The following is a 21,997-nucleotide window of genomic DNA, read 5'->3' as shown; positions in this document are numbered from 1 at the left end:
CAAAGTTCAGACATCAAAGATGTTGATGATGGATGGGTGTGCCTTTGTTTTTATTCTGAGAAAGCATGGCCTTGTTGCCAATGCAGGTGGAGGATTGGTTATTGTCTCAATGTAGTGAAATGGAATTCAGATGAACTGGAGTTGAGATCCTAAAAAACTTGATTCAGGGTGGATTCAGAACCTTTTAAACATAACAGTGATTATAGGATGATCCGTCTGTTGGTTTGTCTCAGTTGTTTGTCTCGCAGTGATTGCTTCTTCATGCTTGTAAAACAAGACTTCATCCATTCTTCTCTTATTATACGGTACTACTCATGTAGTCTGTCTTATTTTCTGACAATTGGACTGATAGATATATATACTTGTGTATATACTGTGCTGGCAATGAATTACTGTGAAAGACAGATAAATAATTGTATAATAACGCATTTAATATGTATAGTAATAATAATGTAACAATATAATGATGTGTAGTAACTTTTTTTTTTTTTTAAGATTTTGTCTGTGCCTTGTGGTGTGTTTTCTCCCTCTACACTGGAGTGTTTGTCTGCTTTATCAGCTGAATAGTGCATGGTATTCAAACATTGCAGCTGAATCCAAATGGCACACAGGGTTTGCTTAAATTCTCCTTCCTCTTCTTGTTTTCTCTGGTCAGTTATTGGATTTTCAGTCCAGAGATTGCTGTGTGATATCTGTAGCAGAGTTTTCTATAAGAGCCTTTTATTGTAACAAACTACATCATATCATTTATTTGTGTTTTCCATATGATGTGTTGACTGGTAGCTGTTTTTCATGAATGCATTCAGCTTGTTGTGCTCGAGCAGAACGATAAAAACGAGAGTGAGATGAATTACTGTTTTGGATGATGAAGCATGATCCATACTTAGCCCTGTACTGGGGCTATTGACAAAACAGAACCCCCGTGCCCCCCGTCCCCCCATTATTGGCCTCATTAAAGCTCAGTGTTTATCTCATTTAGTCTGGCTGCCTTTCACAGAGCCCCCTGTGCAGGCATCGTATGGCTTACTGATGGCAATCGGAAGGGAAAATTGACAGTCAATTGGATAGAAGAAGTCTGTTACTTCCTGTGGCCTTATGGTTTTGTCTGTGATGTCTCAAGGGAAAACATAAGAGATAGGTGATGTGACTCAATTTTTCCTTGGTGCACAGATTCTGTGCAGTAGAAACAGCTATGTCATCTTAAATCCACTCCTTCCAATTCAGGTGCTCAATGCACAGCTTTGGTAGAGCTTTTGTGAGAAAGATAAATAAACAGCTGTGTTTCGCAAATCGCTCTTCTCAGGAAACCAAAGGCATCAGTAATTTAATCCCACAGATGAGACTGGGGATGTTTAAACAGTCCAGTGTTGTGGCTGAATATTGTAGACCGCTGTCTTGTCACTACAGCACTATTTATCCCGGAGAATGCATAGTTGCTGGCCTGTTTATGTTTTTTGTTTTTTTTTGTGTGTGTGTGCATTTCGACTTACACAAGGATGGTGCATAGCTCTAATTCATTTCCTGCAGATGCAATGTGGCTTTTTTTTCCCCCCCATGGGTTTTTCTTAGGAGGTGTTGAAATTTATTTTTAAAGTCTGTATCCACATTAAGGATAATTAGATGAACTTTTATATGCCGAAACATAAGTTTTACTCTCAGTATTTACCTATGACAGCCCCTTTTTGGATGGGCAGTTTCTTTTGTCCAGAAAAATAAATGATCATAGTCTCTGAAGTTCTGAAATGTACATGATCTTACTGTAATGCAGCCTTTACTTCTGCCTTTACACGATATAATGATATAAAAAATCTAAGATGACGTATAGTCTCATCAAGATTTACAATATTTCCCATCCCTAGTCCTAGAGTTAATATTTCTGGGGTACTACTGTTTAAGATTGCACCATATAACGCAGGTCCTCATACCATTTTGACCATTTACTTTATTTATGATGTCTGCCAGCATGAATGAACCACAAATTATGAAGATACATTTGAGTTTTTGAATGAAACTGGTTCTTGATCTACTCTACAACCCCCCCAGGCCACCAGGGAAGTTTAAGTCATTTTTCTGTTTTTGGACAATGATGCTCAAAGTATGTTAATGAAAAAGCATTTTGGAAAGACACCCTTCATGAACAGCCACCACATGACAATTCTCTGTCCCATCTGTATGTTGCAGCTAGATGTGCGGCTCGCGCAAAACACACCATGACCATGCATAGGCCAAGTAATGATGCCCCTAACCTTGTCTTACACTACAAGGCTGAAACGCCCAGAGCTCACCAGTGGCCCTCTGTATCATTATCTTAGGCTTTTCACAGTTAAGTGCTTGGTTTGGATGGGATGTGGTGTAGAATGTAGCAGCCCACAGAGAACTAGGTTTCTTCCCATTTTAAGGCTATGTACCGATGTTATAGAGCTGATGTCATGCAGTGCTTGTAATGTGTCATTTGGTGATGTCAGCAGAGGTTTTTTAAACATACAGTGCATGCAGTCTGGTTTTTAGAATATTTGTTGAAAATGAGGGAAAGGTGGAAATTCCAGTTTCTTTTTCAGTGTGCACATGGCCTCAAGACATCAACATTTGTGGTGTGTAAACAGCTGTGCACGCACAGTGTTTCCCCTAAAATGTCTGATGTTGGCAGGAGGTATTGGTTTTGTCTGCCCTCTAATCTCTGTGGTGAGGAAACCACAGATGTAGTCACTTTATAATCTCTCAGAAAATGACCACATGTACTACCATTTCACTTAATATGATTCAAACAGTGCATAATTTGTTGAACAAGAATAGAATTTGAAGAGCTTTAATCTCAGTGGGTTTGGGTTTTTATTCATCGCCTATGGTGAAATGCATGTAATAAGATTCTTCAAAAAATTGTCCATGACAGGCATCTCTATGCATTTGTATGTTAGCCATCCATGTAGAGGAGCAGACATCTAATACAAATTCCAGCATTGTAGTTGTACTCATGCCATCATGTGTTTTTGTTATTCAGAAATGTATACAGAATAAAGCTCAAAAGATACCCAGAAGCCCAAATCAACAGTCTTAGGGCGTTGACACCAGGCCCACTGTTGGGCAATCTTGGGGCCGCTGCTGAGCATTGGTGACCCTAGTTTTTGAGGTGTGTCCCGCAACATTTGAACTAGTTAGCCCTTGTTAGCAGCTTCTCTAACACACCTGATGGTGTGGAGAATTATTTCCTTCTTTGTGCAGGTGCAGAACATACAAGGTAGTTGGCTTTCAGCTGAGGTCTTTGCGGTTTGTTCAAGCGCGGCTTTTTGGCTGAGACACAGGTGACGCAACTCTAGGCCTTCACCTCCACTGGGCCTTTAGTCTTTTCAACTTTTCTGCTTGTCTAATGCACATATACTTTCAATTTTAAGAATGGGCTCAGCAATGTCCTAAAACATCTGGCTTGTCATTTGAATAGTGCATTTGATGGGAACTATTTTCAGCTGCAGATTAATTCACATTTGGTGTACTATTAAATATATTTATGGCAGCAGGACAATGTAAGTGGATTGACTCAATAAAGAGCGATGAAGAAAAATATCAACCAGAGCACATCCTGCACTGGATTATTAATGTGTTTTTAATGGTTTTTGGACAACAGACTTTTATGGCATGAAATGATATAGTATATCAGGCTTTTGGTACACTGGCAGTTTCCTGTGTGATTTGTTGACAAAGAAACTCTAGAAAATCACCAGACTAACTGGGATCTGGAGGATGACATTACTGTTCCCACTCTGAGACACAGGACTGGTCACTGCTTGAATCCAGGTGCTTTCCAGCAGAAGATTAAATACTTTATGAAAACTCTCTCCCAGCTGCCTCACCCAGTGTAAATATCAGTCTAGCATTCTGGTGATTCATAAATGGCTGAGAGCCATTCATTTGTGGGCAGGAGAAGACAGGTGCGCATTTTGATGTGGGTGTTCCTTTCATGTGCTTTTAGACCATTTTCTGGAAGTAATCTCATAATTTTCTCTGTGTTGATTCCCATTTTGACCCTCTGTCACAGTTATTTGAAAACATTATTAATCTACACCAGGGCCTTGCTGTGTTGTCCATCTTTTGATGGCACGATTTTAAAAGATTTTTAATACATAACGGGAAAGGAAGACAGTGGGGGAAATGTTGGTCTGGAATTTATTGACCTGGAATGTCGCAGCAGTATTAACTATGCAATGATAACACTGCTTGGCATGCGTCTGTCAGGAGGCCCACACCCCCCTTCTGTCGTCCAGATCTAAAGATCAGAGGGTTGGAAATTGCCCCGTTGCACTGGCTGCTAAATCAGTTCCAGTAGACTGGGATTGGCTTGACCCGGAGACATGAGGGAAGCTATGCAGGCATTTCAAACATCCAGTGGATCTATTGTCATATCACCAAAAGCACGTCTCCGGGTCTGGATTTGAGTGTTTTCTAGCTGCATTAAAGCACCCAGAGCTCTTACAGACACAGACTGCAGCATAAGAGCGCCAGTATCACAGAAAAGCCAAAGCTTCGTTATGCACAGTAAAACCGGTTTTGCTAGTTTCATCAAACTTAAATGGGTGTCAGCTGCACCTGCAGCTCTATTTCCCAGCCAGTCACAGTCATGCAGTGGGTCCATGCACATTGTTTCTCTTTATATCTATTTGAAAGCTGTGCTTGTTACTTGAAATACGTTTTCATCCAAGTAGTTTGTTTTACTGCCTCTTTGTGGAATATATGGTTAAAATCATGTTGCCATTTGCTGAGAAGCCTTCAAACTTTCTGCAAAGAATGACATGCTATAACTTGGTACAGACCTTCAGACACACAATGTATTTCTCATGAACCTGTGAGTGTCACATTGAGTGTTCATCCTGCGTCATATTCAGAGCAGTTGGATGACATGTTTTTGGTTTTTTACGTTGGTGTGAGCAAACTGTTCTTGTTTGTCTTTTTTAAATGTGGTTTTGGCTCATTTGTGACTCCCTGCAACAGCTGGAACGAGTGGGAGAGCTGTTCAGATTTATTTATTTTTACCTTTCCTCAGTTTTTCAGGATATTTGTTGTGCAACTGCATTCATTACAAGTAGACTAACCTCTTGCAATATTCTTTATTTATCCTGGTTTATCTCTGTTTATGTTAACAGGTAATTCATGCTGATATTCTGACATTTAACTCAACATGTCTGCCCAGGCAGCGATAGCGTGAATGCAAGCTCATCAAATTCCTCATATTGTGGGGAACAGTCTATGCTTCAGGGGGCAAGGGGGAGGGTTTGTTTGAGACAGGGTGAGGAAAAATACATGTTCACCGTGGAAATAAAAGACTGTTTTAAAAAGAGGTGTTCCTGAAAGTTGTACCGGAGCAGGGAATATGATACTGGGAGTTCAGAGTAGGGGGGTGTTGCCGCACACACGATACCACAAAGGTGTGAGGCTATAAATAGCCAGTAAACACAGGGGTGGGTGTCTAAAGCCCTGAAGCTTGACATGCTCTACTCTCCAGCTGTGAAAATAGAGTATCATGACCTGACTGTAAACACTGTTCAGCTAGGGACGTTTTACCATTCTCCTCTAAACCATATGCACCTGTTATGAAAGATTTATTTGTGTCATCGTTTTAGTTACATTGTTTTGGGGATTTTAGAACTGGTGTTTTCCAGATTTACTGTCAGTGTAAAAGTAAAAGTAGGACGTCTTAATTTCAGTTCTTTTCTCCTACTTTTGTCTGTTTGTAGAATGAATCTCCAGACTGGAGAAGCTTGCCTGATTCTCCTGCAGCGCAGTACCAAACAGAAGAGGAATTCTCATGGCCGAGACCTAAAACTGTGCTTTTGCGTCGAACCTCCCAAGGTTTTGGCTTCACCCTGCGCCACTTCATTGTGTACCCACCGGAGTCGACCATGCACTGCTTCCCGGTAAATTTCAGACTTTCGGTATTGAACTTGAACAGATGCTTTCATGAGTTTCATACTGTTGAGTATTATTACACTGAGTCAACAAAAAGCCTGATAACCTAAATTCTATGACCAAGAGCAACAAACTCACTTGAGTACTTTTGTGTTTTTACAGGAGGAAGATCATGGCCGCAGAGGTAAGCAGAAACACTCAACTGGTCCTCGTCATGCATGCCCTTCAGCACTGCTGAGTCAGAGCAGTGCCTCTGACTTCTAATGACTCTTAATCCATCCCCTCTTTGACTCTCTCTGCTTCCTTATGCGATGAGAACAATGTAGCTCCTGTGTGTCACTGACCTTTGTGGAGGCATGAAAGGTTTGGTCAGCACCACCTGTTTCTGTCCTGCAACGACCCACCTCTTCATATTGTTTCACTTTGTTGTTCTTGCTGCTTTTCTCCCCCACCATAGAAAGGCTGTCAGAAAGAGATGGCCTCAATTTTACTGGGTTGTGTGTGTTTGACCCTCTTTCCACATGTTATTCTCATACAGTTCTGTTTTTCCCTTTTCATAAGTGACAAACCTCTTACAGAAGTTAATGTTGATTTGGTCACCATTTTGGCATGGCCAATATATATATATAAAAAAACATTTTCTGATTCCTACTCCTTTTGTCATTTTTCACAAGAACACAAAATATGAATTAAAATATGAATTCTTTGCAACACCTATACTCCATCATCCATCAATAGTTATCAGGGTTTATATTGGTTATATCCCAAGTTTAATAATGGGTAAACATACCATTGACATTTGATGTTTTTATAGAAATGACAACTGCATTTATGATGACTCTACTTTAGCTGAACACATAGCTCACATTTTTTTACTTAAACTATATACATCCAGAGAATGTATAAATGTCATATGTTTCCCTTAGTATGTCTATTATGTTCTGTTTTGACCATTGTCAGGCTTCATGCAAGGGTTGGTCCTGCAGGCCTCGTCTCCTCCTTGATTTAGATGTTTCCCTGCCCCAACACAGCTGATCCATAAAGATATAAGTTGTTATCAGACTTCAGCGGCACTTGATTACCAGCTGATCATTTAAATCAGGTCTGTGTGTGTGTGCACTGCTTTATTATAATGCATCAGATTTTGGATTTTATCCAGAAAGACTTTGTAAGTCTGAATTCATTTCTGTCTGTGTGGTTGCCAAGAAGGGAAGCTTTAAACTATGAAATCTTGCGTGAAATTCCTCATGAAAGATGGAAAAAGATTCACTTTACTTAATTAGGCTTTCCCAACTAGAGTATGTTTTATTTAGATTTCCTGATACGGTTTCTTCTCTCTTCTCTTTTCATTGCCAATTGATATCCCAGTTGCTTGTTTGTGGGCTTAACACATTGTTTAGTCTGTTGCCATTTGTTCACCATGCAGAGGTTGCTGTAACTGGAATTCGTCCAGGTGGATGTCGGTAATTCTATCAGACATTTATTTTTCTTGGGGAGGAAAATTGTAAAGGAAAGCAAGACTGTAATTCTTTTTGCACATGTTGAGGAAGTGAATTGTTATTTGCACAAGTAATACTTTTGTTTTCATTACACGTTGGGAAACCCCATGAATCTGTTCCAGCTTTCCTCAGTACTCATGTACAGTTATGAAATGGAGAAGAACTGATACTAACAACATCACAGTGTGATTTACTTAACTGCACAATATGTATTGACTTATAACACAGTGCAGGTTTATTGGTGCTTCTGAGAAGATATTTCCACATAAACATTGATAAATGAAAATCATTAGCAATTAAATATGGCAACTCTTAACAAGTAAAAGTATTGACACGCACAGTCAAGCTAGATTTTAATGACATATGACTGTAAAGCAGTCTTTTAAAGTCAGATACAGGTACAGCCAAGTTGATTAACTTCATGGTTCAATGGATCATGTTGGCTTGTTGTGTAGTACGACATGAAGATACCCCTTGTTAGAGAGCAGACATTAGAGTCACGTGGCCATCTGCACACACTCACCGACACATGCTTGAATTTGTTCGCTGTCCAGTGCTAATGATAATTATAGCTCTCATCCAATTAAAATCCTGAATGGACTGTGTATGATGTATGTGCACATCGAGTTGGTAGCCGCACACATGCACTCTTATCCAGTGAGACACAAGCAGGCTGTTCAAAATCACAACATTAAGACTGCTGTAAAAATTATTTGTTTCTGCAACATCTGTCCATAACCACATGCTGAAATGGTCTTTTGTGGCGTCCCAGTTCCAAATTAGAGTTTTTGTTTGTGTGACCTCCTTTGTGATTTCTGTAACAACAGGGAAGTGCTGGAAAGAGAGCTTGCACACAGAGCTTGCTAATCCTACAGAAAAAAAAACTTTTTGATAGATTACAGGAGAGCTGGCTCCATTTTAAGCAGTGATGATTTATATTCCGACCCAAAACTAAAACACTGAAGAAGACCTAGACGTTTTACATTGGAGCTTTGCTGTTTCGGTCTCAGTAAGCCAGAGAATATTAAAGAATCCTGGCAGTTGCGTAATGGTGGACACAAGGCTTGTAGGCAGCAGGCCAGAATTGAAGAAGGAAAACAACAACCTGAGATGAATTTAAGTCCAGACTGGGCTAGACTGTTCACAGTATCACACCAAAGAAATAGACATGCTGGCCAGCAGTAAGCAGTGATCAGAAGGAATGAGGAGACAGCCTGTTTACATATCACTAATTCATGTAATGCATTGTCTTCTTTATATTAATTCCTCAAATACTGATATGAATATACTAATTAATAAGACTTTTTTTCTGAGAGTGGGTCTAATAATTTTACAAGGGCATTGTCATCAGGTCAAAAAGATAACACATGCTATGTCCATGTAACATATAAGAATTGTAAAGAAGATTTATAGCAGGATGTGGAAAACAAGAATTGGAGGATGTTAGTTTGCCCCCACATCAGTAATATGGGTTTCAAAATTATTTTAATATATCTCAGGAAAGGTTATCATTATGGCGTTTATAACATTTCCGGTATATATTCAGTGCTACTATGTGTGGGGGTTGTTCATGGACAAAACATTCCTATTATTATGTTCAGTATTGGACATTTGTGTGTAGAAAATTCCGTAGGTAACAATAGAATAGTAGAAATCCTTGTATCTGTTTAACAACAACCTTGAAATGCTCCGTACAGTCTCTATGCCATGGGCTCATCTCCTCCTTTGACTGTTGCTTGCTGGAAAGATTAATGACATCATTGTGATGATGGCCCCTGGACACAGCTGATCATTCAGATGAATTGTGGTTTTATTCTGAAGAGGGCAACATGTGTCAAAACATGGATTTATGAGTACAAGTATTGCATCAGAGTTACAAGCTTTATACTCTCATTCCTCCACAGTGCAGCAACACCATCAATTCTCTTATTGTATTAGAGTCTGCTGCTTCTATACAAAGCGCCTCTGTCACAACTCTGGGGTCAAGTTTGGGTGCACTTGTGATCTAATGTTTTCTTGTCAACTCTTCACTCCCTCACAGGGAGAAAGGCTGTCTTTTACCTCAATTACAGCTGACAAGTAGCCTGTCGTTGCTCTAAGTGCTCAGAAGTAGATGTTGGTGTAGATTTTTAAATGAGGTGATTTAATGAAGGCTTTAAAAAGATCTTTCACTCACAAATCAGTCTGCAATACTTTTTTTAATGGCCTTTATAGGCTTTATAGTGAACAAGGACAAACAGGAGCCAACTGTAGTCACTGCTTGCATATCATGTTCTTTACCAGGCCTAATCTCCCCGTGTTTGCCAAGTGATTCAAATAGTGCAAATGAAACCTGGCAGTGCTTTGATTTGCCTGGACAGGGTTTTCTCTGGTTTTAAAGAATTAGTTTTTGTGTCTTTGTCCTCCCCACAGAAAGATGAAAACAATATTGATCTCTGACCTTTGAGTAATTAAGCAAACAAAAAGCATTCCCAAAAATGTTGTGTTTTCAAAATAAATGGTAATGTGCCCAGACCCTAGTTAGATGATATGTTAATGTATGATATTTATTGTTGGGTGGTGCTGCATACTACAAAGAAGACATTTTTATTGCCTATCGCAGTCTTGTAGAGCAAAGATCTAGTCTGACTGCTTTAGAGAACTGTAAAAAAGTGCCATTGAACATATTGTACAGTTACTGCATATTAACTGTATGTTGAAGAATACACAATTTTAATGCATACATGTTTGGGTCTACATTTATTATCTCAAGTTGTGTAAGCCAGTGGAGGCAAAAACTGAGTTGCTGCCTGCCACTATACATTTAAATGCTCAAGGTGGCTCATATATGAAAGGCTCCACTGTCGAGATGGTGAGATGAGATGCAGCTTTACTGTATACCACCAGAGGGAGTGTGTCTTTTTACTGTAGTTATATGGAACTCCTGTTGCAGTATTACGTAATGTGAGTCCCCAGGATGTGATTCTGCATGAGTAATCTAGTGTGTGGAAGAGAGAGAAATGGAGTCCATTCGTCTTTATGAGGATGTCAAAGGTTGACACAATTTTTTCATCATTATTGATTAATTAAGCACAGATTAATATTAGGGCACCTGTTTGCTTGTTTCCCCCTCCAGTGCCTAAAACACAACATTCAAAAATATCTAGTGATATTGTGTCATTTCACAGGGACAAAAGTCTGGCTTCCTATTAATTTGTGTTTTAGTTGACATTAATAATGCTTTTCACTCTTTAAGTGATCGTGTAAGCAATTTTTGAACAACTTTTGGTACATTTGTTTATAAAACTCTCGCGCCTGTATTCATGCTGGCCTTCCCAGCCGCTGTAGTTTCTGAGCCATCATGCACTGACTCACTACCAGAATGTTAACTACTGGGGAAGGATTTTACCCACTCTTTGGCTGTGCCCAGAGCTATTTCTTAGTTTATAAGGAAAGAGTGGGAGTTGTGCAGCTGAGCACACTGTCACTCTACCTTCTCTCAGTCTCCCTTTCTCTCACCCCCTCCCTCTTTCTTTTATTTCCTTCTTTTTTTTCTGCAGCCACGCAGCTGCTAGGAGACAAGAGCAGCATGAGCAAACAGGTTTCCTCTCTTTAGCCGCTTTTATCCACCTCCCTAAAACCACATCATTTCCCCCTATTGAGATCTTTCTTTTCTCTGAACCTATTAATGATCACATCTTTTCAAAGCCGGTATAATGTTGGCACGCACTGGCCAAACCCCAGTGTGTTCTGCTGTCATAATGTTGATTCACATGCCTCCCAACCTTGTAACAAACCTCCCAATTTCTATCTTATTCTGAGACACAGCCCCTCTCTCTTCTCACCTAAATGTCATGGAACAATTTACTGCTCAGTCTGGTGCTCATTGGTAGGGTTTGTAGATGTTGTTTTTCACATTTCAGGCTCAGCCTTGGTGCAAGTGAGCGGTTGTAAATGAACTTTCAGTTTAGCGCTGCTTGTATTAGATATGAAGTCTTTATTTGTTTTTGTATCCTTCAGGTAAAACAGGCTGATGGTATATGCTTCTTTGTATACTTGTTGTGTAATGTTTACTGTCCCATTTCTTTCAGGGAGACAAAGGAATAGGCTAGAACCAATGGACACCATTTTCGTGAAGCAAGTGAAGGAAGGTGGCCCTGCTCACGGAGCTGGGCTTTGTACAGGTAATATAATTTTTCAAACTTTGGTCTCCTTCTTTAACCAAAATCGATAGATTTGCTGGGATTTTGTAAGTATTCAGTAGTCATTATATCAAACTATCCCAGGCGTGGTCCTGTAAATGATGCCATACAGAGCAGAAAACTTCCTCTAAGCGAGTACGCTGATGTTTCAGAGTTTTGCAAGCAGAAGAGAAAAAAGTGCAAGGAGTGCACTTTTCAGCAGTGGCCTGACAGTACTCCTGCTGTGAAGCAAAACATTAGGGGCCATGTAGTTGCAGGAAAGTGCTCTTTTTTAGTTCTCCTCTTTATCGAGTAGAATCCCCAGTGATTTTATGTCTTAGTGGATACAGAGAGCCATCCACACAGTAACTGTAAATATCAACATCAGGTGAGGTGACTGAACTTGTCTACAGAAAAAAACATCCTGCAGTCTTTTACTGCCTGTCTCTGTCTCTCTGTTACTGACGTTATTGCTGCTGTTTTAACGTCTTTCAGGTGATCGACTAGTGAAGGTGAATGGAGCGAGCATCATCGGGAAAGCCTATTGTGAGGTCATAGCCCTGATCCAAGAAAGGTTGGTTGGATATATATATCCATATGGATCACACTGGCCAGTTGGTGTATTTTGCCTACCGTAATCCTGTTTTCGTTCCCCAACAGTGGTGAATTCCTCGAACTTTGTGTGATGCCAAAAGATGAGGATATTCTGCAACTGGTAAGTTTCTCGTTGCCCCCCTTTTTAAAAGAGAAAAAGCTCAGTCTTAAATGTGTTTTTAAAACTGCACCATTTGCTCCAGTCCCACAATGAGCTCCACTGAATCTGATCTCACAGAGCTGCTCTAGTTTAAGGTGTTCATGTTGAGACAGTAGTCATGAGATGCAGGCAGCCCGCCTGGCTATTCCATCAGAGCTCTCTATGTAGGCCTCCTAATCAGGACAGAGCAGCATTTCTGTCCTCAACTAGCTCCTGACACTGCTGCTGAAATGGCCTAATTGGATTGTCAGAGTGGCCATCATCTAAAATACCTACACTGAGGTAATATCATCATATCTATGCGTATAGATCATATATTATGACCTGCATGTGGCATATAAGTTTGTGCTTTTTTTTGTTAAAAAGTTGTCCTCAAAGTCAGGTCTATATGGTGTAGACCTACATTAAATAGCAGAGTTGTAGTAAGGTTGATGGGTTCATTAAACTGACTGCATCTCAAATCCTAAATATTTTCATGTTTAGGACAGTGTTTCATTACCAGAGGCAGATTAACTACTGCTTCAAAAGAACCAACAAAACTAGAGGGCAGAAAATTTGGAAAATGGAAACCCAACCCAGGATATTATTATTACCGTGTAGTGATGTCCTTCTCATCATCGCTGTGCTATCTATGATGGCTTTCAAGGAAGCAGTTCTGTTCTTTTTCAATTCCACCATGAAAGCTTAAAAAATATCTTGGACTATCTACATAAGATACAGAATATTAAATTAGCAAACTTAAGGCTATAAAAATGTATTTTGTAAATTATAAAAAAAAGAGTGAAAATACATTTAAATAAAAGGAGATCCTCGTGTGGTCCTCACAAAAATGTTTTTATAAGTTGTAATTGTCTTATTTAAAACACAGTGTTCTTCTCTAAAAAATAGATATTCAGTTGTTTGACATTTATAACCCACCCCTAATCCAGTAAGACTTCACAAGATGTCATTGTCTTTCTACATCCAAGTCTTGCTCTGCCAAAAAATGTAGATTTTCTTTTTAAAAAATGAGAGTTGACTGTGGTTTTTATATCCCTAAATACCCCCTCCATTGCAGAGATGATCCTTCATACCTGTGAGCACTTTAGATCTCTTCATTAACCTTTAATGCATGCTGCAGGCAGCTGTTTGCAGCAACTGTACATCCTGCACATTCAGTGCAAGGTGAATGTGCACTCATCTGTTCCATATCTAAAGCAGGTCATACTAAGTGCTTTGTCAGGATGCCCATCCATCTTCTCCCAATAGCTTATTGTTATCTGATAGTCTGTTTATGAATTATATAATAATAGAGTCTGGCGGTTGCTTTGCATGAAATATTCCCTTGTGGGTGCTTTTATGTCCAGATTGAAACCTCATAATTAACTTTATAGGTAAATCAGTAAATTATTTAGGAGTATTGTATTATCAGTGTATATTGTTACAAACAGTCTTCTCTCTCTTTAAACACCACACCCACCCAAAATATGCATGTAGTTCTGAAACACTAAAAAGGTGTCAGCGATCTTTATTATTTAGGAATGATATTCAGTCACGAGTCAATTGAAATTAAACTTGTAATGTAGCAGAAAAATCAAACCTTTTTCATATGCTCATGAACCTCCACACACATTTATTATCAGTTAATTTTCTTCATTCTTATGACCAATGGACTGTTACTCCACCCTTCTTCTCTCTAAGGTCCTCCCCCCTCTCTTGCCATTTTTCCTCTCCACTCATTTGTACAGTCCTCCGTATCTTACACGTGTGTTGTGATAACACTGGCCTCAGTATTGCACAGTAAACAGCCAACAGCCACACAAAAAATATCTATTAATGTTGGCAGGCAAACTGACGACGGCTGTCGCTAAGAACAAGAGGATTAGTAGAGATGCAAGCAGGATGACAGTACACTGTAGGAGGCAGCACACACTGACTGCTAGGAGACAGGCAGCAGTTGCTTAGCAAAGAGAGGGAGAGAGTATATATCCAGGGAGTGAAAAGAAAAAAAAGGGAGGGAACTGCGCTAGGAAAGCAGAGGAAATACAGAGCAGGGAAAAAAAGAGGGAACAGCATGAATGATGAGCTGAAACCGAGCAGATAAAATCAGCTGACTGCCCTGTGTTTTGAACAGGTTGATGCTAAGGGAAAAGGAGGGAGGAGGAGGCAGTGGGAGGGGGAAGCTGTACCATCAGAGCTGAATGTATAATCAGCAGCTGCTGCTTCTGTCATGTGAGCAATAGCAGAGGGAGGGAGAGCGAGTCATAGACTGGAGGCACCTTGTTCAGTTAGCGTAATATTCTGGCTGAAGATGGATAGAATCATGGAGACTTAACAGCAGCATGAGAGGCGAGCTTCTGCTCCTGCCACCTCACCCAGGAAAGACTGGCACAGGCAGGTCGTAACGTGGCAACCCCTGCTTCATCTCTGCTTCTTCGTCCCTCTGTAATGCTGCTGCAGCTCTAGTATATTTTTAGCATGTCAAACCCAGGCATTGCTGTGGCTGTTTATTTTTTTTTACAGTGTGAGCATTTTGCTCTGCTGGCATCTTGTTCTATACCATCCTTCTCCCTTGATTTGTCATTTTCACATGCTGTAACGGCAGCCTTTTTCTCTGGAAACTACTAATCTGGTAAGCAAACAGCAGACTGGGTATCCACTTGACGGTGACATGTTGTGCTTGCTGTCTCGTTTTGCATGTGTCATGCATGTCAGCATCGTCATTTCAGGATGTGGTCTTCATGTTTTACATCATTGCTATTTAGTTGCCGTGGTTAACTGTTTAATGGTCAGCTCTGTGATGGTGATTCAAATGTGTAGACTGTAGAAATGGCCGATGGACTATGTCTGCAGTACCTGTTAGATTGAGCACTCGATTTGGCATCCAGCTGGCATCTCAGCGAAGCCTCGCCCCTTCTTCATCCCCCCTGCCAGATGTCATTAGTGTGATAAAGGCCATTGACCTCTGAACTCTCCTGCACACTCATGTTTACACAAAGGGAGGAACAACTGGCACTGATTTCACTCACAGCTTTATGTAAGATTGTAATTTGACACCAGGTAGAAGGATCAGAGTCCTCATACCTTTACATGTCTTTTGATTTGCTGTATGTGCAGTGTGGTATGAGTTAAATAGATAAATGTGGCAAGGCTTACAAGTCCATAGAAATATCCAGCATTGATTTTGAATTAATTGAAAAGGATTTTATTAGTATCTGCAGTGAAATAGTATAGGCTTCCAAACCTTGGCTGATAATCAGGCAGGCTAAATATAGCACTTTCTCTATGAGGGATGGGCAACCTCCTGTCTGTCCGAGGTTATAGTCTGTCAGTCTGACGTGGGAAAATGAAGTTACCAGCCACCTGTCAAAATCTTTGTAAATTTTTACAGCACATTTTTAATATTAACATGTTTGTACAAATATGTTCATTGCCTAATTGTAACATTATTGATTCATTACACAATCTTTGCTGAAAATGTCACAGTACAGGATAAATATTGGGTGCAGTGAAAATGAACAGCATTCCACATTTATCTCACAGAGTTTGCAGTTATAGTTATAGTTGTTCATTTCTCCCATATATTGGATATTGTAAATCACAGCAGCAACAACCCATTGTTGCAGAAAACACAGGTGGGAATGGTGGAAAAAGACAGCTGTACCATAAAAATATTGTTTGCAATTAGTGAAAGATGTGTTAGCGTATAGATTTCACCATCCAGTCAGGGAACAGTGAACATAACCATGAGAACTCTAAATAAGGAGCAGATGAAGACCACTGACACCCCTGAACTGCTAACGCCTCCGTTCACTCATACTGCAACATGCACTGCCCACACACATGCATCCGGTAGCGTTTGTAATATCACGCTTGACTTCTCTGCAAGCACCGAGTAGCACAATGTTGAATATTACACACACTTGGAGAATGCAGCTTCTACTGATCTATTGTAACACTGCTGTTCCTCTGTCTCTAGGCCTACTCCCAGGATGCCTACCTCCGTGGCCACAGCAACTACAGTGGAAATGCTCGTCACATTCCTGAACCACCCCCAGTATGCTACCCCAGAGTAGACTGTAAGCCTACGGGCATGGCCCAGGCGACAGACTCAGCAGAGCAGGTCTGCCGAGGGCCAACCGCACCCCCTGACCATGGGTACCGCAAGGAGATCACCGTGCCGCCATCTCCGCCGCCTCAATCATATCCAAAAAGTCAAATGGCAGTGTGCATGCGCAACGACAGTGTGAGGACAGTGGTGGTTCCTCCTGATAAAGCCCACATGGGGCGGATGGGTCCAGCACATAGGATAGATTACATGGACCCTGTCTTTGTCAGGGGGAGGCCTGGGTCACTGGCCCAGTATCCTCAGCCACGAAAGGCTGATGTTTATCCCAGTGGTCCAGGAATGCATCCATATGGAGGTCAGGCACCTCATTACCCAGCCAACCATCAAAACATTGATTGGCGCACTTACCAAACGTACCGGGAGTACATTGACAACAAAGGAATCCATTCCCATGGTAGCCGGACTATCCAGGAGAGGCTGGATAATTTGCGAGCTACTAATCAGACCGCCTTTGGCGCTGCTCATCACATTCCCCGGGGAGACTGGGGACCTAAGGGGATAAGACGGAGGAGTACATCACATGAACGATCATACCAAGGACCTCCACCCCACTTTCAGATAGCCCCGCGCAGTGCATCGCAGGACCGGATGCTCAGTGCGGAGAGAATGGGTCAAACCAGGAACTGGCCTCCTCGAAGTGTGTCCCAAGATGGCCTAATGCACAAAGCCCGGGCACATTCCACGGACTATGTTGACCCTGCAGAGTTGGCTCGGCCCAGTGAGAGGAGAGGAGGGTATGGAAGGGCAGACCAAGGTACGAGGCCCAGCAGACAGTCTGTCCCCAGACACGCCATGCTCCACAGGCCCTCTATTGGATACAGTGGTGGCATGAGGGGGCCACCCAACCCCTCTCTGTACTCTAAAGGACAAGATTCTCTTCAGACCCGCTCCTCACCCATGCTCTCAGACAGATCCTCACATTTTGGAAAGAGCACAAGTGCAGAACACTCTCTTACAGACCAAAGAGGGACAGTCAAAGGAAACCACGTGGCCCACACTTCCCAACAAGGCCTAAGCAGGGTGCGGGCTGAAACCATGCAGCCTGTTGAGGCAGGCAGAGAAGCAGCATTGGTAGGACACAGGTCTTGCTCTACCCCAAAGCTAATGCCTCAGCGACCAAGCATACTCAAACCACCTCCCCTAGACCCACATAGTCAGGTCAACGGGCGAAGCCCAACGGAGACTGGCGTTGTTCTTAGGGAAAAGCCCCCCTCTGGAAAGAACCCCAGCCCTCTGCGGCACCCCTCCTACATCCTGGCGGTAACTGACGATGGAGCAGACTCAACAGCAGATGTGGCGGCTTGCTGGCTTCCCAACGATGCACGTCGAGAGATACGCATACGTCGCCTTGGGGAACAATGTCACACCTCGTGTTCCAGCAACCTGGATGAGTCTTTGGACTCCATTCCATTTATTGGTAAGAGAATAATCAGTTGTAAACCTTCACGCCCCATGTTGTCATGGCAACGGCAGCAGGCAGTAGTAACGTGAGGGAGACAGGCCATGCTGATACTGTAGCTGGTTGAAAGGCTTCTACGATAGATGCTGATAGAAATCAATTCAAAAAAGATGCATAGGACTGTGGAGCATGTGGAACTATATAGTTTCATCATTAATCTAATTCTGTGTGTGTGTGTCTGTATATAGCATTTCAATAGCAATATTTTAGTCTACAGACCGCTCAAAGCGCTTTACAGCACTTGCCACATTCACCCCTTCAAACACACATTCATACACTGATGGCAGAGGCAAATGGCAAATAAATTAATCTTCCTGGGAAGATGTATTAATCAGGTTTTGTGGCATTCAGAGATGTTTTGTGGGATATTCGGCTTAACTTGGGCAGAGTGAAGGATGGCTTAAGCCTTTTGGAATATATTGAATTTTTCCTCTTACTTAATACATTGTTTTCTTAGAAGGTCTCGCTTCAGGCTGGATTGAATTGTGGTTCAGTAGTCCCATAATGCATTTGTGGTGATAAAATGGAAGTCAGCTCCGAAACAACTCTCCTACCATTCACATAAGAAGCGTTGGCAGTGCTTTAAGCGGCTGTTTCATAAAATGTTTGAACTCATACACTTGGAGAGATTATCAGAATGCTGTGTTTTGCCTCTTGAAAAACACATTTCTAAACCTAGTGTGAATTTCATTGCAAATATGTTTGGTGTATTCAGGCTTTTAAGGAGAATATGTTGTAATCAGTTCAACAGTGTGACTATATTCATAATTGATAAGAGCTCTCAGCATATTTTCTTGTGTGGTGTGATGAGAGCATCGCTATAGCTACATCGCTGGAGGCAAGACTGAATATGGAGATGGAGCTTTTATATTTCTTAAATGTCATCTTGAAATCTGCTGTCAGATTGAACATACATATGTTTTCATGTTTAGATCTAAATTGTCTGTCTTTATGTTTGTCTTTTCCCATCTGTCTCTTATATTTATTATGAATGTCCGAGTGTCTGTCTGTCCATCTGTTTCTCCACCAATCTTTCTGTGATGTAAAATGGAAATTGCAGGCTCTGGGAGGGTGGATATTCTGTTATTTACAGTTAATCTTCTCTGTATTGTCTTCGTTCTTAGTGTTCCTGTTGTATGATTAGGCTGGTTCATCATAAAACGGTTGGTCCCTGAGCAAAAAGAAACGCAGGACAGTTTTAGGATCGAAAGCCTTGAATCAGCATAACGTAACTTCTGATCTACTTATGCTTTGTAAGGTCGCGCAGTACAGGACACGTTTTATACTCTGCAGGTAGCATTTATGTAGGAACTAGGTCACAGGCAGAGGCAGTACTGGAAGGTTTTAGCTTGACCCGTGGAAGAAGAGTTAGTTTCTGAGTTTAATATGGGTCTTTTGAAGCAGTTTGGTGTAGGATAAATCGAAAATATGATTCAAAATGAATTCAAAAGACGTTTCTAATTCACAAAACTCAAAGGTGAACTTTCAAAGGCCTGCTCATTTCTGTAAATCTTTAATGATATACACACAGCTGTCATTATGTACACCACATAAAAGCGACGCACTCTAAAGCTTTATCAGCATGGGCCTAGTACTACCGGGTCACCTCATAGAAACAGCCACCTCATGTCTGTGTTTGTGTAGCACATTTAGACAGGATAAGCAATGTATGAAGTTTACATCTATTTTCTAACATAATTATGAGCCACGATCATATTTCTTGTTCCTTTTTCTGACAACAGACAACAGATGTTTACAAAGCAAAACGCCCACATGCAATTCATACAGGACTAATATAACTACATGACCACTGTTTTTGGCAAAGTATGGTTGATAATATGGAGTGGAATTTTTTCTTTATCAATGACGGACATGGCAGATTGACACGGGGTTAAAATCAGACGACTGCCGCAATTATGACAAATTACTAGAGATCTCCAGGTAATACTAGTCCCTTGCAAACAGGGCTTAGCCTAATACAGTTGCAATGCAAATACCTTCATGAAGATTGAAGTGATTTATCTGTAGGCTGCAGTTTGTGGTGCTGTTGAACTGTACTGCATTATACTTTTTTAGTTGTTTTTGGGGTTTTTTTGTCCACCTTATTAATATAGATAAGGATGGGCAGGAGCTTCAGTTGTTAACTTGTGTAAGCTCTTTTATGTGAACTTGTTGAGAAGTGTAAGTTTATTTGAGTTCATTTTTTCTTACTCGAAGTCATGTGGACCTACTTCTCTGTGCAGTGCTAAAATTAAAGTTATTGCTCTTGAATTAAGGGGAACATGTGACAGTTTTCAGTTGCATGTGAAGAGTATCTGAGGTCACTACACTTTTGGCTTACAGTGTTTCTGCCGCTCCTTCAGTGGTCCTTGTAATGTTTGTTGTAAAGGCGGCCTGACAGGCCAGGTGCAGACAAAGCAGGCAGTGACAGTGGTGATGCTGCAACACCACCATTCTGGGACTGGTGCCCCGGTCCAGGAGAACAGTGCCTTGATTGTGTAAGCCGCTCGGCCTCCATCAATAGCCTGTTTGAAAGCCCACTGGTCCAGGACTTAATCCAATCCACCGCTTTTTTTTAGCTAATCTACAGGCAGGTCATATCTTTTATTTTTTATCTTCATTAGATGGTCTCGTTGTGTTTTTCATTTTTCTTTTAGAAGTAATCTTGAGTTTGGCCATATATTTTTGTGGCATTGTAGTAGAAAATCACTGTGTGCATTGAGTTTTAGGTTTTTCATGGACTTAATTGTATGCAGAGTTTGGTGGAAGGGACTGGTCATCTCTGAATTAAGTGAAAATTGAAGTTGTTTCTACTAAATAAGGTTTATCAGTGATGGGCAGGACCTCAGTAAGGTAGCCTGATGGACCTTTTTGTGGAGATTGTGACATCCTTTTCCTTTGCCCCGTTTCAAAGTTGGGTACAGGCTAGAACTAGGACAGTTCCTTTTAAATTTAGCACCAAAAGCCCCTCGGCTGCAGAGAGCAGCTTTGTACTCAGAGCTGTTTTGGGCTTGAAGTGCCAGGAGTGGGCGGTACAGTACTCATGAGTTAAGAACTTCCTTCTCTCTCAGAAAGCATGTCAGAAGATGATCTATTATGAATCTCAGCTGTGGTGAGGCATGTTGGCCATGTGAGTCACAGGAAGGCTGTTTTTATTTTTTCCTAAATCCCACAGATGATTATAGTTGATGAAGTTCTCTTTGATATACAGATGGTAAAGATAAATGTTGAGCAGGCTTGCATTCTTCCAGTCAGAGACATAATGTGCAAGTAGAACAAAAGATGTATTTCATCTCTGTGCTGACACTGAACGTTGTCATCACAGATGAACCAATCAGTCCCAGTGTCGACCAAAACGCTGCTCCTATTCCACCCTCGGCTGTGATATCTGTTGCACCATCCGTAATGACTGGTCCCTCCACCCCTGGCTCACCATGCCCTCCCATTCGTCGTCAGCTGTCACATGACCAAGGTAAGCTGCATTTGGTTGGTTGGATGATGGATGCGACAGTCTGAGCTTTTCTTGAAATGATTATTTTATTTTTCCTTATTGATAACACACTTAGTTAAGTTATCATGGATTGATTTGTTTAAATGACAGCTGCAGCTCCATACCATCTCAGAGAGCTCAGCGTGACCCCTAACAAAACTCATAACTTGAGTTATAAGTAGCAAAAAAAGGATAATTTATTATTTGTTCATCCCTGTATAGAGTCACTCAGAAGTGCTTTGTTGGAGTCTGACACAGCCAGTAAAACAGAGCGGTCCAAATCCTATGATGAGGGTCTGGATAACTATCAGGAGGAGGGCAGAGGGTGAGTGCATATTAGGATTAGGTTATTCTTTTATTCTTTAACATTTGGATGGAGTTGTGAATTAGTCCGACCATGTCTCTGACTTGAAATGTATCTGTTGTTCTTCAATTTCCTTAGGAGATCTTCAAGTAGGCATATGCCGAGTTTCAGGGGCCTGAGAAAGGTGAGGAACTATGGAATTACGAATTTATGTTATAATTTTTTATTTATTTTTCATTTATGTTGTTTTCTATCTTTGCTTTTACCTTGTTACCCTGTTCTGTTTTCTTTGAAGTATTTAATGTAGTCATTTTGATCTATTTGACAT

The 21,997-nt window shown here is 41.1% G+C and overlaps 1 protein-coding gene across 3 annotated transcripts in view; it reads left to right on the top strand.

The window, feature by feature from the left end:
* The window catches only part of arhgap21b (Rho GTPase activating protein 21b), a 35,943-nt gene that overhangs the window by 2,874 nt on the left and 11,072 nt on the right, over positions 1 to 21,997 (top strand). For 2 of the 3 annotated variants that reach the window (XM_037083268.1, XM_037083267.1), the window contains exons 3-11: positions 5,724 to 5,903; positions 6,058 to 6,079; positions 11,465 to 11,557; positions 12,050 to 12,128; positions 12,215 to 12,269; positions 16,267 to 17,833; positions 21,201 to 21,347; positions 21,588 to 21,690; positions 21,808 to 21,853. In XM_037083268.1, coding sequence (XP_036939163.1) covers positions 5,724 to 5,903; positions 6,058 to 6,079; positions 11,465 to 11,557; positions 12,050 to 12,128; positions 12,215 to 12,269; positions 16,267 to 17,833; positions 21,201 to 21,347; positions 21,588 to 21,690; positions 21,808 to 21,853 — 2,292 coding nt within the window. Of the gene's footprint in view, positions 1 to 5,723; positions 5,904 to 6,057; positions 6,080 to 11,464; positions 11,558 to 12,049; positions 12,129 to 12,214; positions 12,270 to 14,514; positions 14,920 to 16,266; positions 17,834 to 21,200; positions 21,348 to 21,587; positions 21,691 to 21,807; positions 21,854 to 21,997 lie in introns of those variants that run through there. The other variant, XM_037083269.1, reaches the window with a different exon arrangement.

This window comes from Acanthopagrus latus, chromosome 21 (genome assembly GCF_904848185.1).
Source record: "Acanthopagrus latus isolate v.2019 chromosome 21, fAcaLat1.1, whole genome shotgun sequence".
Classification (NCBI taxonomy): domain Eukaryota; kingdom Metazoa; phylum Chordata; class Actinopteri; order Spariformes; family Sparidae; genus Acanthopagrus; species Acanthopagrus latus.
The sequence above is the reverse complement of the archived record's forward strand: the minus strand, read 5'-3'. Positions and strand labels throughout refer to the sequence as shown.